This window comes from Phaseolus vulgaris, chromosome 5, assembly GCF_000499845.2.
Source record: "Phaseolus vulgaris cultivar G19833 chromosome 5, P. vulgaris v2.0, whole genome shotgun sequence".
In the NCBI taxonomy this organism is placed as follows: Eukaryota; Viridiplantae; Streptophyta; class Magnoliopsida; order Fabales; family Fabaceae; genus Phaseolus; species Phaseolus vulgaris.
The window spans coordinates 779,382-803,441 of record NC_023755.2 but is presented as its reverse complement, the minus strand read 5'-3'; the positions used below and the strand labels follow the sequence as shown (position 1 = coordinate 803,441).

The 24,060-nt window shown below is 33.9% G+C and overlaps 2 protein-coding genes across 8 annotated transcripts; one reads left to right on the top strand and one right to left on the bottom strand.

Moving 5' to 3' along the window:
- Positions 1–4,872: 4,872 nt before the first annotated feature.
- Positions 4,873–7,958, bottom strand: LOC137834647 (prohibitin-3, mitochondrial). The gene is made up of 2 exons (XM_068642744.1): positions 7,001–7,958; positions 4,873–5,060 (listed from the first exon to the last, which is right to left on the bottom strand). Exon 1 carries the CDS (start codon positions 7,846–7,848, stop codon positions 7,012–7,014), a length of 837 nt encoding a protein of 278 aa, XP_068498845.1. The 5' UTR covers positions 7,849–7,958; the 3' UTR covers positions 4,873–5,060; positions 7,001–7,011.
- A 2,877-nt stretch (positions 7,959–10,835) lies between these two features.
- LOC137834646 (ceramide kinase) lies at positions 10,836–23,366 on the top strand. 7 transcript variants are annotated; one of them, XM_068642739.1, is made up of 13 exons: positions 10,836–11,290; positions 11,787–11,843; positions 14,056–14,214; positions 14,298–14,465; positions 14,564–14,656; positions 15,803–15,895; positions 17,876–18,101; positions 18,670–18,763; positions 20,163–20,312; positions 21,086–21,187; positions 21,828–22,208; positions 22,851–22,917; positions 22,993–23,366. In XM_068642739.1, the coding sequence occupies exons 1-13, from the start codon at positions 11,117–11,119 to the stop codon at positions 23,128–23,130; spliced, it is 1,902 nt and encodes a 633-aa protein (XP_068498840.1). In that variant the 5' UTR covers positions 10,836–11,116; the 3' UTR covers positions 23,131–23,366. The 7 variants fall into 7 exon arrangements, with proteins under 7 accessions (XP_068498840.1, XP_068498839.1, XP_068498838.1 ...); XM_068642738.1 differs by having other exon boundaries at positions 10,913–11,290; positions 11,787–11,888; positions 18,679–18,763; XM_068642737.1 differs by having other exon boundaries at positions 10,913–11,290; positions 11,787–11,888.
- The last annotated feature ends 694 nt before the right edge of the window (positions 23,367–24,060 follow it).

Genomic DNA, 24,060 nt, shown 5'->3' with positions numbered 1-24,060 from the left:
CGACTGAATTTGGGGCAAAACGTGACAAATTTCAGGTCAAACGGATGACTATTCACCTAGGCAAAAAATAAAACAGTTTCACACACAAACGAACCTTCCTTTCGGCCATGGCAGTAATGAATAAAAAATTTATTGCAAATTCTGTGGAACGAATTTGGGCATCAAATCTCAGCCAAAACTCAATAGACACAGTGACGAATGTCTGGTAAATATTTGAGACCGAAATACCCAAGGAGAAAGGCGTAGTAAGTCCCAAACCGAGAGTGAATAAAACTGATTTTCCGAAAACAAAACATCATGGTTTTTCTTCCGCGTATCTTCTTTTTGTGATTTTTTTATGCACGTGCCTCCTTACCTGGGGGCAAACAACATATGAAAGTACTTGTGCGAATCTTTTCAACGCAATACGGACCTAAAATAAAATTTCAGAAAGTAGGTCGAAATTTCACGAGTTTCGGTAGAGGATAGCCTTGGTTTTTAATAAAATTTCTGAAAAATTCTCCCGGAATAGTTTTTTCCTGAAATTCTACGAAAGAATCTCGACTGAATTTGAGGCAAAACGCGACAAATTTCAGGTCAAACAGATGAGTATTTACCTAGGAAAAAAATAAAACAGTTTCACACACAAACGAACCTTCCTTTCGGCCGTAGCAGTGATGAATAAAAAATTTATTGCAAATCCTGTGGAACGAATTTGGGCCTCAAAACTCAATAGACACAAAGAGGAATGTCTGCTAAAATTTTGAGACCGAAATACCCAAGGAGTAAGCCGTAGTAAGTCCCAGACCGAGAGTGAACAAAACTGGTTTTCCGAAAACAAAACGTCATGGTTTTTCTTCCCCGTATCTTCTTTTTGTGATTTGTTTATGGACGTGCCCCCTTACCTCGGGCCAAACAACATATGAAAGTACTTGTGCGAATCTTTTCAACTCAATACGGACCCAAAACAAAATTTCAGAAAGTAGGTCGAAATTTCACGAGATAGCCTTGGTTTTTAATAAAATTTTTTGAAAAATTCTCCCGGAATAATTTTTTTCTGAAATTCTACGTAAGAATCTCGACTGAATTTGAGGCAAAACGCGACAAATTTCAGGTCAAACAGATGAGTTTTCACCTAGGAAAAAAATAAAACAGTTTCACACACAAACGAACCTTCCTTTCGGCCGTAGCAGTGATGAATAAAAAATTTATTGCAAATCCTGTGGAACGAATTTGGGCCTCAAAACTCAATAGACACAGAGAGGAATGTCTGCTAAAATTTTGAGACCGAAATACCCAAGGAGTAAGCCGTAGTAAGTCCCAGATCGAGAGTGAACAAAACTGGTTTTCCGAAAACAAAACGTCATGGTTTTTCTTCCCCGTATCTTCTTTTTGTGATTTGTTTATGGACGTGCCCCCTTACCTCGGGCCAAACAACATATGAAAGTACTTGTGCGAACCTTTTCAACTCAATACGGACCCAAAATAAAATTTCAGAAAGTAGGTCGAAATTTCACGAGATAGCCTTGGTTTTTAATAAAATTTTTGAAAAATTCTCCCGGAATAGTTTTTTTCTGAAATTCTACGTAAGAATCTCAACTGAATTTGAGGCAAAACGCGACAAATTTCAGGTCAAACAGATGAGTTTTCACCTAGGAAAAAAATAAAACAGTTTCACACACAAACGAACCTTCCTTTCTGCCGTAGCAGTGATGAATAAAAAATTTATTGCAAATCCTGTGGGACGAATTTGGGCCCTAAATCTCAGCTAAAACTCAATAGACACAGTGACGAATGTCTGCTAAAATTTTGAGACTGAAATACCCAAGGAGTAAGCCGTAGTAAGTCTCAGACCGAGAGTGAACAAAACTGGTTTTCCGAAAACAAAACGTCATGGTTTTTCTTCCCCGTATCTTCTTTTTGTGATTTGTTTATGGACGTGCCCCCTTACCTCGAGCCAAACAACATATGAAAGTACTTGTGCAAATCTTTTCAACTTAATACGGACCCAAAATAAAATTTCAGAAAGTAGGTCGAAATTTCACTAGTTTCGGTAGAGGATAGTCTTGGTTTTTAATAAAATTTCTGAAAAATTCTCCCGGAATTGTTTCTTCCTGAAATTCCACGTATGGATCTCGACTAAATTTGGGGCAAAACGTGACAAATTTCAGGTCAAACAGATGAGTATTCACCTAGGAAAAAAATAAAACAGTTTCACACACAAACGAACCTTCCTTTCGGCCGTGGCAGTAATGAATAAAAAATTTATTGCAAATCCTGTGGGACGAATTTGGGCATCAAAATCTCAGCCAAAATCAATAGACACAGTGAAAAATGTATGGTAAAAATTTCAAATCGAAATACCCAAGGAGTCAGACGTAGTAAGTCCCAGACGGAGAGTGAACAAAACCGGTTTTCCTAAAACAAAACGTTCTGGTTTTTCTTCCCCGTATCTTCTTTTTGTGATTTGTTTATGGACTTGCCTCCTTACCTGGGGGCAAACGACATATGAAAGTACTTGTTTGAATCTTTTCAACACAATACGGACCCAAAATAAAATTTCAGAAAGTAGGTCGAAATTTCACGAGTTTCGGTAGAGGATAGCCTTGGTTTTCAATAAAATTTCTAAAAAATTCTCCTAAAATAGTTTTTTCATGCAATTCTACGTAAGAATCTCGACTGGATTTGGGGCAAAACGCGACAAATTTCAGGTCAAACAGATAAGTATTCACCTAGGAAAAAAATAAAACAGTTTCACACACAAACGAACCTTCCTTTCGGCCCTGGCAGTGATGAATAAAAAAAATTTTGCAAATTCTGTGGGATGAATTTGGGCCTCAAATCTCAGTCAAAACTCAATAGACACAGTGACGAATGTATGGTAAAAATTTGAGACCGAAATACCCAAGGAGTAAGGCATATTAAGTCCCACACCGAGAGTCAACAAAACTCGTTTTCCGAAAACAAAACGTCCTTGGTGTTCCTCCTCGTATCTTCTTTTTGTGATTTGTTTATGGACGTGCCTCCTTACCTGGGGGCAAACAACATATGAAAGTACTTGTGCGAATCTTTTCAACGCAATACGAACCCAAAATAAAATTTCGGAAAGTAGAGCGACATTTCACGAGTTTCGGTAGAGGATAACCTTGGTTTTCAATAAAATTTCTGAAAAATTCTCCCGGAATAGTTTTTTCCTGCAATTCCACGTAAGAATCTCGACTGAATTTGGGGCAAAACGCGACAAATTTCAGGCCAAACAGATGAGTATTCACCTAGAAAAAAAAAAAAAACAGTTTCACACACAAACGAACCTTCTTTTCGACCCTCGCAGTGATGAATAAAAAATTTATTGCAAATCCTGTGGGACGAATTTGGGCCTCAAATCTCAGCCAAAACTCAATAGACACAGAGATGAATGTCTGGTAAAACATTGAGACCGAAATACCCAAGGAGTAAGGCATAGTAAGTCCCAAACCGAGAGTGAACAAAACTGGTTTTCCAAAAACAAAACGTCCTGGTTTTTCCTCCCCGTATCTTCTTTTTGTGACTTGTTTATGGACGTGCCTCCTTACCTGTGGGCAAACATCATATGAAAGTACTTGTGCGAATCTTTTCAACGCAATACGCACCCAAAATAAAATTTTATAAAGTAGGTCGAAATTTCACGAGTTTCGGTAAAGGATAGCCTGGTTTTCAATAAAATTTCTGAAAAATTCTCCCGGAATTGTTTTTTCCTGAAATTCCACGTAAGAATCTAGATTGTATTTAGGGTAAAACGCGACAAATTTCAGGTCAAACGGATGAGTATTACCCTAGGAAAAAAATAAAACAGTTTGACACACAAACGAACCTTCTTTTCGGCCCTGGCAGTGATGAATAAAATTTTTTTTACAAATTCTGTGGGACGAATTTGGGCCTCAAATCTCAGCCTTTGCGCAAATCTTTTCGACATAATACAGACCCAAAATAAAATTTTAAAAAGTAAGGCGAAATTTCACGAGTTTCAATAGAGGTTGTTTCACTTCACTCATCAAAGAAATCTGCTCCTTATATGTACTGACTTCTGAATTGGTGAACTTGGCTTGAAAAGATTCGTAAGGCATCGGAGTGTGGTAGGAGCATGATTTATGTAGTTTAATAGATTGAAATTAAAAAATAACAAAAAAACTAAAAATTACAAATATTTAATATATATATATATATATATATATATATTAAATGAGTACTAATCTATAAGACTCAGATACACCTGTTAAATAGTGTACGTGTCAAACACAGAGCACACATATCAGACACGACACTCGTCATGAAACATCAATTAACAAAAAATATTTGACAATTCTATCATAACTTTAGAAAGAAAACATAAATTAATTTTTTTTAAATCAAATTTATTGTATAAATTTTTTTATAATTATAAAAATAAAAAACAAATTTTTTGAACCACTGAAAATCTACTACAAAAGAAATTGAAACATAGTTCCACACGTAAATTTTTATTATCAAATTATATTATAATTAATATATATATTTATCTCCCCGTGTTTACATATCTCCGTATCGTATAATGTCTATACTATGTAGGTAACAGTAACATACGCTTACTTTTCAATTCTTTTCTTATTTTTTGAATATACCTTATTTATTTTGACACTCACCCCATCAAGAAAACAACGCATAAGTTACAAGAAAAAGAAACAAACGATCATACATTCAATATGTATAATATTTATTTTTTAATAATTTCATAACTTTCAAATAAGTAATTGTAAAAATTAAAAAAACCATAAAATATAACAAATATTGTCTTTTCATTTCTTAATATTTTATTTAAGTAGAGTGGTCAATTTATTCCTTGAAAGGGGATGAAAATGGGAAAAATGAGAAAGGATGTATTGAAATAGTTTTGGTAAATTGATGATAAAGGTCAGAGAACTTACATTTAAGCAAGCAATGAAGTATTATAGTGAATTGTCCACAAATGAGACAGAGTCTAGAGTAAAAAAACTCAAGAAAACTACTCCCAACAAGGGAAAAAAACAAATCCATCAAAGCATGTCGTGCCACCGCATTATTAGGCCCTGAAATGAAGCAGGAAGTGTTAGGTAAATACTTTCCTGAACCTACAAATAAGTGGGATGTAAAATTTCATGGTCTTTTATTTCTTTTATGTGGAGAGGCAGAAGCAGAAACCTTAACCTCAGAAAGTAACAGCTAATTAATGTCAGTAATTTAAATTTAAAATGAAAATGGCAGTAACTTGATAGAACTGAGTGAACAGTGTTAGCATTCCAGCGAAATTTTCATAACCATCTAGATATCATATCAGAACAAAAATTTAGAAAAGTAAAACCAGGCATGGAAATGGGTTCAAATGTTAATGGGTGAGAGGGGGTGGTAATGTATGCAAAAGTTTGCCCATGTCTGAAAACAATTTAGCACTTAAAGGTTTGTGTTGAATTGAAAGGTTGAAGCTCCCTGAGGATATTATTTAGACAAGATATCTAACTTGCAACCTACCTATATTTGTACGAGAAATCTCATGCTGAAACTACAAAATAAAAAGTCTACTCTGTTGATAAGATCAGCACTGAATTAACCATGTATAAGACGATAATCCCAATAATCTCTGATGAAACTTGAAAAGGTTAATTTGATATAAATTCATTAACTCCATAAGAAACCCGATCACCAACAAAAAATTCTTCACTCAAGGGTTTTCCAATCAAAAGAGAAATTCTAACAAATACCAATACATTCTTTGTTACTTTCTTTAAAGGCCTCTAGACTCTCACTTTCTATTAATAATCAAGTCCACTCTACTATCAAGACCAGCATAAAACTTCACTTAACAAGAAGGTTTTTAGACTGTGATTACATTCATTGTTACAGTTTCGTAGGGATCCTTGCCACTGCAGAACACTATGGGACATGTGCTGACAGACACCACGAAAACCTTGATATTGTGGCCACAATTGTGGTTGTGAACCTTTTCTTTAAAAATTTGCACTGAATACTCAAAGAGTTCAATTTTTTATGCTGTCGGTATAAAGAGCTCTATGCTATTGACCTATTAAAAATCATGTAGGTACAACTTCAAAATACATATGGTAAAAGTCAACAAACTTAACCATAAATAAACAATATGTGATTGAATGACAATATATGTAACGACCACCCTTTACACTGTCAATGCTAAACTATTTACTCCACTAAAAATGCATGTAAAATAGTGAATTGTCAATTATGTGTATAGCATTACACTCCTCCAATTTAGGACACCCAATTAATTAACTCAATCTCAAATGCAAGTAAATTAAACCAAAGCTAACCACGCATTACACACAAAACTTAGACAAAGTCTATTGTGCATTTTCATATTGTTCTCTAATCACAATTTTAAGTGTCAACTCTCATATTGATCTCATAATAAAAGCTTGCATCCAATGTCAAGCATAAAAAACTCCACTTCTAACCATGCAACAACATCAACAAGCATGTAAGAAATTGTGTCTAATTTTAAAGCTAACAACACAATTACCATCATGATGAGCTAAGCGTCATGCCACATTGGTTCAGAACCGACTTTGAATTAAAAACAACTTTGAGCAGCTTTCGTTAGGGTAAAAGGTTTACAATTTAAGTTATACTACAAAGTTGCTTTCAGAATTAAAAAAATCCAAACATAGATTATATAGTCCAAAATCAATTTTGCGCTCAAAGCCATCCACACATTGTGAAGGACAAGTAAAAAAGCGCAATGAACACCTTGTGCATTGCATTACACTGATTCCCCAACCTTAGGGGACACAACTAATCAACTCAAATGCAAACAAAATGAAAGATTGCGATCATTAAGATCATCTCGAGAGACTAGGAGCCATGAGGGTGTGGTCAAGAGTACAATGTGCACCATGAGCATTGCATAACACAATGCACACCAATTACAATGATTCCTCAAAGTTAGGACACACAATTAATCAACTTAAACAAATCAATCTAAAGCCAACAATGCAATTACCATAATGACGATCATCGGGCGTTAAGAGCCATGAGAAGGTTCTGTCCGCCAGGCAAGTACGAAACATTCGGAGACTTAGCCAAGGTGGAGGCTACCTCCCTGGAGGCTTCAATCCTCCTGAGTTCAATCAGCCCCATTCCAGCCGAGGCGGTAGCATCAGAAATCAGCTTCGCCGCATCGCTCTCTCCCTCGGCGCGGATAATCGCGGCCCGCCGCTCCTGCTCGGCCTTCATCACCACAAACTTGGACCGCTCCGCCTCCTGCTGCGCCACCTGCTTCTGCTCCACCGCGCGCGAGAACTCGCTGCCGTAGGAGAGGTGCGTGATGGCGACGTCGTCAAGAACGATGTTGAAGTCCTTGGCGCGGCGAATGAGGCTGTCGCGGACGAGGGCGGAGACCTGGGAACGGTCGGTGAGGAGCTGATCGGCGTTGAACTGAGCGACAACGGCCTTCAGGACCTCGTTGCCGATTGACGGAAGAACCTTCTCATCGTACTCGAGCCCGAGGTTCTGGACGATGACGGGGAGCTTGGCGGTGTCAGGGCGGGAGAGGACACGAAGCGTGAGGTTGACCATTTGGAGGTCCTTGGTGCCGGAGATGGAGGAGAAGGTGTGGGGGCGCGTGCGGATGTCGAAGATGTAGGGTTTCTGGACCCACGGGATGAGGAAATGGGTTCCCTCGCCGACGGTGGAGTCGAGAATCCCTCGGAAACGGTCGAAGAGGACGGCGCGCTGTCCGCCGTCGACGGTGTAAAGGGAGGAGGAGAGGGCGGTGGCCGCCACGCCGAGGCCGAAGGCGGAGCGGGCAAGATTGGTTAGGAAGGATACGGCGGCTTGGCTGCTTCCCATTTCGGAGAGGGGTTTAGGGTTTTGGAGGGTTTCTTCTTTCTTGCTTCCTTTAAGGGTTTTGAACAACCAAATCAAAGGCTTGTTTCTTGCCTTGGGGAGGAGGTTATATTTTATATATATATATATATATATATATATATATATGTTTTTTGTGTTTTTATTTTATTTTTTGCATTAAAAATATATTTAACCCTTATTTTTTTACTTAGAGAAAAAATGTTGTAGCTTTATATAAGTATGGTAGGAAATGATTTTATATTGATATACATAAGCATTTCACACATATAATAACAATAAAAAAATTAAACATAAAATAATATAATAAATAGTTCAATTAAACATAAATGCTTCTTAGGATTGTTTCAACACAAAAATTATGAACCAAGAGATATAAAAGTAAAAAAATCTCAAATAGGAAATTAAGAAAGTACATTTTCATGCTAAATTATTAGTTCATGGTGATTAACTAGTAGAAAATGTTCAATAACATTATATTTATATTAAACAAAATAAAATAAGATAAGGTAACTAGATAAAATTGATTGCTTAAGCGAGCAGGGTTCAACTTGGGTATCAATTTGAGTGAGTAGAAAGATAGTTTAATTTTTTCATTTAAACACACCAACACCACCATGCAAAACTTGTGACTGACTGTCTTTAGTATTTTTTACCACTTAGTTACTTGTGGCTAAAAACCCGAGTATTGTTTAACACACAATTACTCATGGTTAAGACAAATATTATATAGGGTGTGATCAAAAGATCACAAGGTCGCTCATTAGATAGGGGTTACTTTTTTCGATATTTACAAGGTTAAACTCTCTCTACTAGTTTGCACAAATACAATATTGTTCTTACAAAGCTATTAGGACACAGAGATTTTGGCAACACTTTAGCACTAGCAAACAATGACTCAGTTCCTTGTTCTTTTCTTTTATTTACTCTCTTTGTTTTGTCTTTTAGTTTCGTTCAAATAACGTGCATGAAGAAGAAAATGTGTCGAAGTAAGAGTCACAAGACGAAAGCAAAGAGTGGTGGGCTTTATCATTAAAATGGTCAAACTAAAGCAACACATGTAAGAAACCTAGAGGCACATTCTCAGGGTTGCATGAAAAAACATAAATCAAATATTGTAAATTGAGGGTTAGATGTGTAAGTCAAACACTCACTTCAACCTAGATAGTTATTCCACTAGACACTGAGATTATATGAGAGATCATACCATAAGTGTTAAGTTATGAATGATTATGCATGTTGTTGTTAGAGGTTGATAGAGTTAGCTAACTCGTGTAATTCTTTTTATCCTTTATAGGAAGGTCTATTATTCAGTTAATTGTTTTTACTTGATTTTTAATATTTATTTTGAATATGATAGTTTGATTCGTGATTATATATTTTCAACTTGGAAAACCTTTGTTTTAATTAGGATCTAGGTAAAAACACAAATAACACTTATTTTTAAGAATATGAGTAAGATTTATCAGTCAATTTTTAAGTCTTCATCCTTAATGTTGATTGTTCAACAAAATTACTAAAGAATTGAGATAATTTTTAATGAATTAGGTTTAAAATAAACAAAAGAATTGTTGAATTGATTGATTAATTGGAAATATTGAATAAGGATTTATAGTAAATTGTGTACAAAATAGTAGTGAGATCAATCTCCAACACATTTCATATATTTGAATTACCTTCTATCTTAATTATTTTCTTTTTACTTATATATTCTTTATCTTCATCTATCTTTCATTATTAAAATAAAGTATTTTTTTTATTTTGTACCTTTGTTTTAAATTACAAATGTTAAATATCTCAATTATTAATTATAGAGAACACAAGTTGATGTGATGTATAATTGATTTTTTTTTTCTATTTACTACTTTGCCAAAAAATTATATTCTTGTTAAGAAATCAATAAAAATGAAGTTTTGAAGCACATTTATTCATTCCTCAATAGTGTTAATTATTTAAAAGTTTTTTATGACAAAATACCCTCTAACATCTACTTATATGAACAATGCTTTCATATTGTCTTTATGTGCAAATTTTTGTAGAAAAGATAAAGAGAACTCCATGCATAAATGGTATTGGTGGAGCACCCAAGTAGTTAATTTTGATTATTTGCTCATTCCTTTTGACGAAAATCCCTTGTATGTATTATCATCAAATTGGTTATTGTGCACTCTTTCGTGGACTATATGAAAAAATTGCAATATCTCAAGGTTTGAAAACGTGGCTACTCCTTTGAGACGTGTTATATACACTATTACATCTTTAAATCACATAGTCTCTTTAAACAACAATTTTCAACGACAAGATTTCTAAATTCTTAAATATCCCTCTCATTCATTATTCCATCGATAACTCCTAAAATTTTGAATGTCATTGACATTTATCTATAGTTAGTTATATTAATGCAACAATGATAATGCTTTGAGTAATAATTTCTTATAAGAATCCAAATAATTTTAATTCTACTTTTAGTGAAAAGGAAAAACTTGAGCAACATATATTGAAAATGTTGTACGATTTTAGATTGAAAGTGCGGTAATCTTCTATATGGGTTGACTCATGAATCATTGGTACTAAATCTCCTTAATGTATTTCTTCAAACGATTCAACAATTTCAATCTCGTATATCTCGTATCTTGTGATGATATTCCTCGTAATAAATTCATGTTTTTTTAATACATATCATCTTGGTTGTTAGAAATACATATCATCTTGAATAATATTAAAACAATTCTTATTTATTTATTGTTAGAATGATCTTTTAATGGCAAAATAATTCCACAAAACTATTTTTAAAACCCAAGACAAATATGCTTTTTCTAGGACTATATTAACATGGTTTCAAATGTTAAAGGATCAAATTGGTTAAATTATTTTACTTAAATATTAAATTTGAATTTGACACAAAAAAAAATTGTATGAAAAAAAAATAATAACCATTCACTCTTTTGGTATGCAATCTTTGGAAAATGAATATTCTGTTCAATTTTGGTATCAAAATTTGTGGTGAATGGCATGCTTGCGCTAAATAGAGTCAATGGTTTTGCCCCTCACAAGTTGCGTTGGAAGAAAACAGAACACCAAACGAAACCATAATAAAAGATTTTCCTTTCAACTTTCCTTCCACTTTCCAAACGCTACAAACTCGAGCCTTTTTCACCTGGTTGAAACTTTTCAACCTTTTCCACAACTTTTTAATTTTAATTTTCGGGTAAACAAACATCAACTCGTTTCCTTGACTCTTCTTCCCTTGTGAATGGAGAGAGAAGGAAACGATTGTCATGTGGGGGACACGTCTCTCACAGCTTCACTTTTTGATGATGAAGCTTCCGTTTTGAGCTCCACCTTTTTGTTGGATCACGTTGGGGAGGTCACCCTCACCTTCCACGAGGACCGCTTGTCTTGGAAATTGGTGGGACCGTTGGATAATGTAAGCCCATTTCATTGCCTTCAACGTGTTTGTCAAAATGTCTGATTTTTGGGAAATGGGGTGGATCATTGATCTCACCCTTGTTTTAGATTATGCTGAATCATAGTTATTGAATTCTTTCAATAATTCGGGGTATTATTGAATTCGGGGTACCACATACCAGGTTTTCTTTGAAAACTCTTGTGATAATTATGAAAAAAATGACGAACCATGTGTACCTATAGGTACCTTGTACCAGCACCCGACCACATGTTGGGTTGAATATTGGTTTTGATCCTGATTTTTTCTGACTGTGTATGATGTAGTTGGTGTGTTTTATAAAATGTATTAATTGAATGGGGTCTGAGTTTTTTGATGGTAGAGCTTGAGTGAGGAGCCAAATTTGTGGGTAAGGGATGGATTTGTTGGCTGTTTTAATGGAACGCAAGTTTGACTTTAAGCTCCCATGAAGTTTGTGGAACCACTAAGGGAGTCATTTCATCGTTTCATGCTACAGGATGATACTAGGAGGGGCGAAGCGCAGCATTCAAGATTTGTTTTGAGAACAGTCAGTGTAAGATCACCTATTTTCAAGACAACACATAAACCGCTTTTCATGGTCAGATTTCTTACTGCTCTTATGCAAGACAGAATGTGATAGGTTTCCAATTTCTAATGAATCAGGACAATCAGTATGGGCTACTAGCAGGCCCAAATGTCCATGGTCCACTATAGTTACCTTAGGTGGAAAGCAGGGAGGGAGGAAAAATTTAGTTATAGAGAAAGAAGGGGAGAAATGAGGTTATATATAGAGGAGCTAGAGAGGTATTTAGGGAATAATTTTAGGTTGTTGTTTGTTATTAGGCAGATAAATAGTTTCTCTGAGTAGTTAGTTCTCTGGGATTATAGGGGGTTTTCTTCAGCAATAGATTTATTTTTCAGTCTATAATACAAATTTACCAATATTTTGTCCCAATAAATTGGTTCAATGTGTTGGATTGCTCAAGAGAGACCCAGTGTATCTGGAGATGGAGAACACATGAATGTTGGAGCAGCCAGACTTTGTGGGAATGAATTCTATTGAGTGGATCGTTAGAGCTGAAAGGTTCTTTGAGGAGCAAGAAATTCAATTATGTGATAAACTGCAATGGGAATTCACGAGCATGAAGGGTGAGATGAAGCCATGCTTTGGTTTCAGTCATGGTGCCAAAAGGATCTCGATGCAGATTGGGAGTCATTTTCTGTTGCTTTCTATGATTAGAAGATGCAGAGAGAATGCCAGTTGTAGTTTTGCTGAGGGATTGACCATAGAGGAGGGTGAGATCAACTTACACGCTCCTGGTGAAATGAAGAGGAAGAAAACCCAAATGGTAATGGGTTTGGGGTCAAAATGACAAGTCCCATTCTTGTGCAAAGGAGAGTGGTGGTGAGACTAGTCCATTGGGTAGATTGTTAGAAAACAAAAAATGAAGGTAAGCTTGCATCGACAAGAGGAGACATTTGTGAATTGCTTCTAATGGTGGTCAGTGGGTGGTCATCAAGCTCATCTCAACTTACAGTCTAGTTGCTTGGTATTTTTGACAACTTGAACCTACCAATAGATACATGAAATTGTGGTGTTGATATTTTGGAAGACACTACTTGGTGATGGAGGGGAAGGAGAAGATACATGCTATTGTGGCGTTACATGGTAGCAACACATTTTTGGAAAAAGCAAGGGTTGGGGCTGAATTGGGACAAATCAGGTTAGACCAAATACAAAGGGGGGCACAACTGGTATTTTGTAAAGTGGGTAAGTTTCTCAATCTAAACGAAGTCCCATAATTATAGGATACTTTTGCAAAAGGGTTGATCCAATTCCAACCAAGTGTATCAACGTTTATGGTTTTGGACAAGTGGGTGAGTTGCGAAAGGCTGAAAGGAATTTTGTGGTTCATGAGACCCCATCTGTGAAGCTTGAACAGATGGTGGGTATTACTTGGCAGTGGGTCAAGACCTGGAGAGAGGGATCTGTTCATCTGACTTTGGCAATTATTAACCAGATACATCCAAACATAGCTGTGTGTATATGACAATATTGGCAACTTAATTGAGTCATGTGTCTTGGTTCATTTCTTTAGTCATTTGAGTGGTTTTGCTATGTGAAATAGAGCTGCCTACAACCAACAATCCAATATCTTGGAAGGCTGTTACATGGACAATCAAATTGCTATAGTGCATCTAATAGTTGTAGAGGAACTGGCATATATAAAACATATACTCACAAAGATTCATACGTAGTTTTAAACAAATTATAATGTGTAATTCTCATAAAATTGAACAACTGCCATAGAGTTTGGCATATAATATAAAATAGGGCAGCTTTATAGTCACATTGTATTAGATTTGATCGTGTGTAAATTTTTAATATAGCCAAATGCCATACTCTTTGCTGCAGAACCGAATGAAATACTATCATTGTCAAGTAACAACAATATGTTTTCTTATAAAAAGATTTTTTTCAAGCATTTTTCATATCCAAATTAATAATGGCAGAGCTTCCCTTGTGTTTAAATTTCTTCTAGCATTTCATCCCTGTCATGGCTTGTTTATGTTTTCATTTTTCATTTTTACTCTAAAATACATATATATATATATATATATATGTATGTATATAATATTTATAATTAGTTGCAATAATATGACCTGATATGAGCAATGTGTAGTTTTTAAACTGGTAATTACTAAATTGAGCATGTAGTTTGGGTTCTTCTAATACTATTTTTCTTAAATGTTCAATGGATCAGGATGTTTCAACTTGTTTACGTGTTAAATATTTTCCTAAGGTTGCTACTGAGATCAAACTTTCTGAGATATATGCTGTTGACTTAAATGATCATGGTTCAATTTACATATCGAGTCTCCCTCCTGCTACTGAATGTCTACTTTTGGGTGAAGACATACAGGTTTGCTCTTGTTGTTTACAATTATGCAATTTTTTTCCTTAAGGTTTGTTTTGTTTCTCTCTATTTAGCTTACAATTATGCAGATGTACCGCTTTACTGTGCATGGTTTTATAAGGAGCAAGAATCAACCTTCTCAGTGTATCCTGGCTGATTATACTTTTGGTCATACAAATTTGCAAATGTGTCGGAAGTGGGTTAATCAACTTAATGCTTCTTTGAAACGGGAAGTTGGAAGACCAAAGAATCTTTTGGTATGCTCTATTATTGGTCAAACATTTACAATTTTGCATTTTACTTTTATTGATTAATTAAAATGAACTTTTCCCAGATATAATTTCTGATTCACTAGGTTTTTGTTCATCCAAGGAGCGGTAAAGGTAATGGCTGTAGAACCTGGGAAGCTGTAGCTCCTATATTCTCTCGCGCTAAAGTAGAAACAAAGGTGAAACTTTAGAATCTCTGACAATATCCTAAATGAATAGCTCTTGATAAACTTTCAATGTTATGTTTATGTATGCTTAACTCCTATCCAAGTCTTTGGCCATCAACTCCTTGCTCAATAGCTTTTAAAATATTATTTTTGGACTGTGCCCAGCTGTTGTAACAGGAATAAATGATTCCATTTCCATTAATTTCATGCTGTTAACTTATGAATTTTAGTAAATATTTCTTTTAATAATTCTTTTAGTAAATATTTTAATTTTAGATTCATTTTTAAAATAATATGTTTTGTGCTTGCCTTGGCCAGTCAATCTACAGCTTAGACTAGTGAAATGAACAAATAAAACCACCAGAGATCTAGTTGAGCTTGTCCTGTTAAAAGTTGAGTTATAATTGCACTTTATAAATGTTTAAAAAATAATTATATGTATATGGTAGATCTTGATTGAGAACATGGTCAATTTCGATGCTTGATTAAATAGAGTCCGATCTATTATGTATATTTAATAATTAATAATGTAAATAACATAAAGACAAAACTTATGTACTGTACTAGAGGTACAATTAGTGTTTTTGTCCAATTAAATTCGGAATTTCATTTTTGAAATATATAATGCATTTAATAAAATGTAAATTCCCAAGGTGAAACCCCAAATTTATGTACCTAAAAAAGTACAATATGTAAGATTTGTCCATAACAAAAAATGACATTATTTTGTCAATGATCAACAAAAATAAATTTATTAAATGAAAATATGTAATAATATATTGGAGGTGAGGGGAGAATGAAGTAATGACCAATTTTGTGTGCATTTGTTTCTTCAAATAACCTTACTGACTTGTGCTCTGTCTGTTTAAGCACATGATTGATATCTTATGTGAGATTTTGCTCAAGATTGATATATTTTGATTGAATTAGCTTGAGGTGATTGTCTTTTAATTTTGCTCAGCTTATTTACCGCCATACCTTTAGATCTCAAGTATAGGTGTCTAACATAAATCTATTAACATCACAACTGTTATTATTTGCTCTGGATGCAACTTAGAGAAGGAGAACTTAACTTTGTGATAATATTATGTGGTAACAGATAATCAAATGAAATTATTGATCTCTATCCTAGTAATAAGATTTGCTTTTCTTTGCTAGGTGATCGTGACAGAGAGAGCAGGAGAGGCATTTGGTGTGATGTCTTCTATAACAAATATGGAGCTTAACTCATATGATGGTGTTGTAGCCGTTGTAAGAACTTATCTCCCTTCTTTACATTCAAATAGAACTAGACCAGAAGTAACTGAGTTTTGATGCTGATAACCCTCATTATGATATAGTTAAGACTAGAGGAAATGATTGAAAAAAACATGTATATTTATGATTGATTAAACCTTACAAAGGACATGAATGGAGGTAAATCTAGAGAGACACGATGATACAGGAAATATGATCATAATTACCTTAGGTACAAATCTCCTAAAAATGTTATTTACATAAATACAACTAAAAGCTGATATAAATTAGAACAAAGTCATTTAAATCAAACTTGTCATATTTTTTAATACATCTCTATAATCTACATAATATTTTTCAACACTTCCCCTCAATCTGGAGCGTATTAGCTGGATGCATCAAGCTTGCAACATATGTTTGCTATTCTCAGTCCTTGAAGAGACTGGTGAAAATGTCTGTTGACTGCTCTGAGAACTACAAATGAACTCGTAATTTCTCCAGACATAACCTTCTCATAATAAAATGGAAATAAATCTCAATATGCTTAGTCTGCTCATTAAAGATTGCATTGGAGGCAATGTGCAGGGTTGCTTGGTTTATTACAAATGAGATTCATTAAGTGTACTTCACAGAAACGCAATTCTTGGAGTTGATGTTTTAGCCATATTAGCTCACATGTAGTGAGAGCTGTACCTTGTTACTCAGTCTCTGCATTGGATCTGGCAATAAAATTTTGTTTCTTCCTTTTTCCATGAAATCATATTCCTCCAATGAGGAGACACATTCTTGATTGTTAGCTACACATTCCTCCATTAAGTCAAGAATACAAAATATGTAAACAAAATAAAGAGGAATAAGGGATACAAATACAATCCTTAATCGTTAGTGAGGCATATTTCCCTATTTACAGAGGATCTATCCATATCTGTAACCCTAGAGCATATATATCACGAGTCGAACTTATTACAAATGTTATCAACATTGAGAGAATTAGTGAACAAGTCGGCCAATTGGTTTGGAGCTGACAAAATCAATAATGATTTTTTTGAGAGCACTTTCTCTTTCACAAAATTGAAATAAATTAATTTTCTTATAGAATGAATGAATTAGAGAATGTGTTAGAGCTCACAAAGGATTCTCTATTATAATGATCAAGAATACAAAATATGGAAACAAATTAAAGAGTAATAAGGGATGCAATCCTTGATTGTTAGCTGTATATATTTCCCTATTCACAGAGGATCTAATCTCTGATGTTTGAAGTTTCTTTTTTGTTAGGGGTCTGATAGTTAATCTGTTAGTTATTAAAATTTATTTGTTATTGGGCGGAGATTGAGAAGAGTTAAGCCATATTACCTATAAATAAGATGAGAGGTTTACAAACAAATATATCTTGTCATTTGAAAGGATTGGATTGAACTCGTAAAAAGTGGGAAGAGTCAGGGTCACTCAAATACCCTAAGTACTACAGTACCTCATGTCTGGCTCTATTATGAGAGTTATGCTAGAGAATAGTACACATTTCATCACTTCTCTTCTCTTCATTTATTTTCTCCACTTGTTTCTGTCTTGATCCAGTTCTATCACTTTTCTGTTTTCGCCTTTCCTCAACAATTGAATAAAACTTGTCTAAACTCTGGAACCATAAATGAATGTGAAAAACTTAGCTTTCTGATCTAATATACTCTATCAAATGATACAGTGTCACAAGATTTCTTTGATATGATGAGCTTGTGCAATATCAAGATTGGCATTTGGATTTGATATTTATCATAATGCCTTGCACAACATTGCAATTTCCAAGAACCTTATGTGCATATTCTTGTTATGATCTAATTCCTCAATCATTCTTTTGAATGTTTATGAGATTTTTTGTTTATCAAGTTTCAAACCTTTATATTTTAGATGCATCTGTTTATTCATTTTTCAACTTGTTGCTTTCAAATGGTTTTCCTCAGTTTTTAAATTATATTGTTCTAACTGTGGTGGTTCCAGGGTGGTGATGGATTTTTCAATGAAATCCTAAATGGGTTTCTTTCTCCCAGGTTTAAAGCTCCATACCCACCAACGCCTTCAGATTTTGTGCATGTGGTTAAAGATAATGGTTATTCCTTAGATCATGATGACGATGAAATAGTTGCTGAGACTTCAAGTAAAAAGGAAGACCAGTTTCCTCTGATTTCAAGTCCAAAACAATTTGGATCTAGAATCTCAAATCTGAGTGAGTTTAATTTATCTGTACACCATTACTTCCCAAACAAATGCTTTGTACTTGTGATAAGTTATTGACTCGTTCAGTACATATTGTTTTAGTTATTGGATGCCTTTGAAACTGGAATGAGTTGGGAAACATGAAAATAGATACTAGAGACACGAGGATAAATTAAGAGAGTAATTTGTGAATTGCTTGACTGATTTGGCCATAGCATATTTGTATTTATATACAGGAAAAAGTAAATACAACTTATATTTACAAAGACAGTGAATAAGCATTGAGCTACTTTCTAAGACCTTAATGTTTCCAATGCTACAACAACTCCCGATAATGTCAGTTCTGCATTAATTACGGTCATCATTCCGACCCTTCATAATTGCATTGTATCATTTCTATCATTTAACATGTTAGTTTTTTCCATACTTCAGTGACTACTGTGAAATGTTAGTTTCTGCAACCACCATTTCTCCTCCTTTACATCTCTACTTTACTTTATAGAAGCACAAAGCCACTATTAACAGAAAGGAAAAAAGGAAATGACATTTAATGCTTGGTTATTGTGTTGCTTTTGAAGATTCTGCAGATAAGGCTGCTGAATTTCCTGTTCCCAATGAATGGTTTAGATTTGGGATTATTCCTGCAGGTTCAACTGATGCCATTGTAATCTGGTAACCTTTTTCTTTCGTACTTTCCATTCCGCACTAGAGATGATATATATGTCATATCTAATATCAATTTATAGAATATATTTATGAAGAATCATGTGCTTTGATTTTTATGCATCAAGAACCAAACCAATTTGCAATATCTTCTATCCAAATTTCATTTTGCCTTGTTCTGCATAAATTACATTTAGTTGTTACTATTGTACTTTCTAGCAGTTGGATTCGGAAATTAAGGGTCACAATCACACACAGGGAGATGAACATATATATTAGTCATATAGTAAATACAATCTTTAATCAAGGAGGCTTAATTATGGTCACTAAATGAAAGGGTTGCCTATGGACTACATGCATTGAAACTGGACATAATTTTTTTATTAGAGGATGATGGATCTATGGGTATCCGTGTTTTTCTTTCATTTTGGGTTACCTCTCTAAAGCACTAGTTACCATGTTGAAAGAGAAAAAATGGAGACAATTGCAAAACTAGTGCCCTCAGTCAGTCTCAGGAGCTGCATATATCTCAATATATACCAGCTTAATCAAGGAAGCCTAACCATGATAACCAAATCTTAGGAATTGACTACTCACTACATAGTTCATACATAGACATTAAATTAACCTAACTATATACTTATTTCCATCTGTACTATCTTTCACTGATTTGCTAGAAAATAAAAATGCCTCCATAACTATTCATGATGCCTGTAAGAGCATATTGATGTTATATCTATAATAAAAGTTGCATACTGTATAAAATTTAGTGATGTTAGATTGATATGGTGCTGTATCAATACTATACTAGTCACTAAATCTTGTCCTAGTAATTGTGGTCATTTATATTATAATATGATAATTAGATTGAGTTGATAGAACCTAGATCAGATTGTAGATGGAAATTATCTTTATTAATGGGAAACCGTGTAACACTCCTTGTATTTGAGAGACCTGGTTCTGTCCCAAAGAATTCCCAAGACGACCTTCTCCCTCATAGCCCCTCTTATTTATAGGCAACTCCTATATAACTAATGGGTAACTACTGCTACATAACACAAGTACTAGAGTAGTATTACTCTTACAAGCTTAAGCCTATCATTACAATAAACTAGTAATCCTGAATAAAGGAGGTAAATCAGGTAATAAAAAATTAGGAAACAATTTTATGCATTAATTAGATAACTAGTTTATTTCTCAATATATTCTAAAGATCTTTGATACATTCTAAAATAGTCTAAGGTACACTAAAAATATTCTAGATTTTTTATAAACATTTTAATATATACTTTTGAAAATTATATGCACTTAAGATTTCTGTAGCCAATATTTTTTTGTAATTTTAGAGTTTTCTGATACAATTCACATGGGTTATGTGAAATTCTGAATAAAACTCTGTATTTTGTAGTACAACTGGAACTCGAGATCCTATTACTTCTGCATTGCAGATTGTCCTTGGTAAGAGGGTGCACCTTGACATAGCTCAAGTTGTACGGTGGAAAACGACTCCTAGATCTGAGGTTGAACCTAATGTGCGCTATGCAGCTTCCTTTTCAGGGTAATTCCTCTGTTATGTGTTCTTTAAATATAAAAAGAAGACAATCCTAACTCTTGCTTTAAGCTTACTTTAGTTGCAAATGTTTATCTTTCAAGCATATTTCTGGCTTCATATTCAAAGGAACCAAGTGCTGTATGGCAGTTGAGGGAATTAAATTAGCAAGCTTTTGTTAGTTTGATTCATGAAAATTGTAGAAATTTAGCTTGCTAACTATACTGAGTTTTGGTCCTTAGTAAACCTATTTTGAAGTCCTAAGCTCTCCTCTCAAGTGATTAGGTTTTACATAGTGTAGAGCTTATGGTATTTAAGGGGTTTCCCTTTTCAGATATCTTAAAAGGTGTACTTTAAACGTAAGTCAATTTCACAAAACTAGCTTTTAAGGTAAGGTTTGTATCAATTTATATACTAAATTTGGTTATATCTCTAGTCAATGTGAGATCTCCAACAAATATGTTCAATGTGTGGGTAATACTGAATTTTCTTTTTCAAATAAGAGGATATTTTATGCTCCAATATATTTTTAATCTTCTCTCTTTTTATCTCAATCAATTTATAGATATAATTTTGGGTTGGATCTTGAATTTACTTGCACATGACCACTAGCTGTGAGAATAGACCGGATTGAATTGAAATTTTTCTTGACCCATCAAGAAACCGGTTTTCAATTTATTACCCATTGAGGCATGTACTGCTAGTCATCTTGCATATACTACAAATTAATTCTAATAGTTATAAAGATTTAGTAATACCATATCCTACATTATTGATCTCAGGTATGGATTTTATGGTGATGTCATCACAGAGAGTGAGAAGTATCGTTGGATGGGTCCCAAACGTTATGATTATGCCGGAACAATGGTATTTTTAAAGCACAGGTAATCTCTAAGTAATTCGCTTTCTTGAATTCCATACTTTTCTTATTTTACTCTCTTATTCTGTCTGTTATATTGGGACTATGTAATGTGTATTCTTTCTTTGTTTTGAACCACAACCAGAGATTCCATTTTCATAAAACATATGTTGTTTTTCTCATAGGTTCCATTAGTTGGGATACTTGAAAAATATCTGATAATATCTTGATTGTATTTTAGAATAATTTAGAGAGTCTTTGGTTGTCTCTTTGGATTACTTTCCTTATTTCCTTACGCACTCTCAGGAGTCTTGAATGAAGTGTGCACAGTCCTTATCTCTTAGGATATAAGATTGTAACCATGAATTCGGTTTTTGTTGATGTATCATGAGGGATTATTTTTGCTATTGTTTCCTTTGATTTGGATCATAAAATTTTCTTGAATTAGTTTTCAACTCCATGGACGAATTGAAGAATCGCTCCTTGTTGGTTCTTATGAAGAGAATGAATCTTTTTATTCAATTATCATAAAAAAAATGGTTAAAGACCTCCTGGGGGAATAGTTGACATTTTTTATGCATAAACTAATAGGGTTGTTGCTTTTTTCTATTATTGACACTTAACATCTTGCTTATTTAACTTGGCCTTTGCATGCATATCTTCAGGTCGTATGAGGCAGAAATAGCATACCTAGATGTTGAATCAGATGAAATCAATTTGACTTCCAAAAGAGATCATCAGGGTAATTTGATACGGGCAGTAAGGTCTTCACACATATCAGAAAAACGTATCTGCCGAACTAATTGCAATGTTTGTAATGAAAAGCCAAATCATGCATCCGTTGGAGTTTGCAGCCTCACACCTCATCTGAATTCAGAAGAAACCAGATGGGCAAGATCCAAAGGACACTTTCTTAGTGTAGGAGCTGCTGTAATCTCTTGCAGAAATGAAAAAGCACCGGATGGATTGGTGGCTGATGCACACCTGTCTGATGGTTTTCTTCATCTAATATTGATTAGAGACTGTCCTCATGCATCTTATTTATGGTGAACACCACCTGTCTTCTTTCTACATTGTGCATGTGAAATTATGAAAGTCAATAAGTCTCTTTGTAAATTTTGAATCTGTTCTTTGCTATGAAGAAAGAAACCTTTATCTAGCTTATGTTTGGAAGTATTGCGTTGCAATGCCATTTCATATCATTCTTTTGAATCCTTGGAATTTTTTACATGTAGGATCTGCTTAATTGAGTTGATGGAATTTTCGAATTGAAAATTAACTTTTACATTAAATGTATGCTATTCATTGGCCATTTAATATAATGGCTTGCACCTGGTTTTGTAGTGGGATATTTTGCTCTTGGTAAAAGTGTAATACATACTATTGCTTAAAAAATCCTCTGGAAAGCTGGCACTTCCAGTCTTACATTACAATAAATAGAATAATAATCTTTTACACAGCCATGTGGCCAGTTTGTGAAGACTGAATCATGAAAAAGTTTAGTGATGCTCTTTTCTGTGGAACCTTAATTTGTTATTTTTAAAATTTATATGCTCTGCTCCCATATATGTTATATAGTTTAATTGACTGTATTTTATATGTTTGTCTCATTATTTCTGCAGAAATCAAATATATCTTACACATTCAGTAACAATATTCTTTTTTCTTTGCTTTACAAAATGATGCAGGCATCTGACTCAACTTACAAGAAGAGGGGGAAACCCCTTGAATTTTAAGTTTGTTGAACATCATAAGGTTAGTTTTACCCTAATCCACACCACCTCCAAGTATGACCATGGACAATATATTAATTTTATCTAGCTTTTGCAGACCCCTGCATTTTCTTTTACTTCTTCTGGCGATGAGAGTGTATGGAATGTGGATGGAGAGATTTTTCAGGCACACCAACTTTCAGCCCAAGTGTTTAGAGGTCTTGTATCCATGTTTGCATCTGGTCCCGAAGTTTAATTGTGGAAGTAGCTACTTGCTCTAACAGGAACCAGGATGAAAGGATAATTAACACCAAGGTTTTGTGTATAATATATATCTATTTACCAATGTAACTGCATCATTAAGTTGAAAGTTTGGAACTTGTAACCATGGAGGGAAATTTTTGTAATAGGAATATATATATTTTTGTGTGCTTTGTTCATGATTTTCTATTGGCGATCGCAATAAATGGAAGAAGGCTTGATTATTTTGTACATCACACTTTTCTATGTACATCATTACTCTTATACCATGAACATCTAATACAAGTTTGTTCAACATTTTCATTCTTAAGTAAGATTTTGCTTGTGTAGTTATTTAATTTATTATGTAGAGCAAAGTCATTAAATGTCGTGGTTGTATTTTTAACATATTTTAAAGGGTTAATTTATGCTGTCTTCCAAATTTTCGGATAACCTTTAAATTTTAGATATCCTTTTTAGTCTTTCATATATTTTTTAAAAAGTATAGTTTTAGTCACTCAAATTTACTGTTTAAGAATTAAAAATGGTTCTATAAAGTCCTTTTAATATATGGAACTTAGTATATAAGAAATCTCTTGCAAATTTTTATCTTTTGGAATGGTCAGTTTGGAACATAAAATTTTCCGAATGTAAAATTGCATTCTGGACGTGTGTTTATTATAGTTTATACACATTTTTACAATTTTCCTTTATAAGAAAATATCATAGGAAAAATGTATGTCTATATTATGCTATTTTCTGCAAATAAAAAAAAATACCCTTTAAAGTGTTTTAACACTTGCATCCATACAAACACTCTTGTTTTATATTATAAATTTTCAAAAACTGTTAAGAGGATATATATATATATATATATATATATATATATAATATAAACATAAATTCAATTTCTATAGAGCTCTGAATTAAGCACGCAAAAATACTT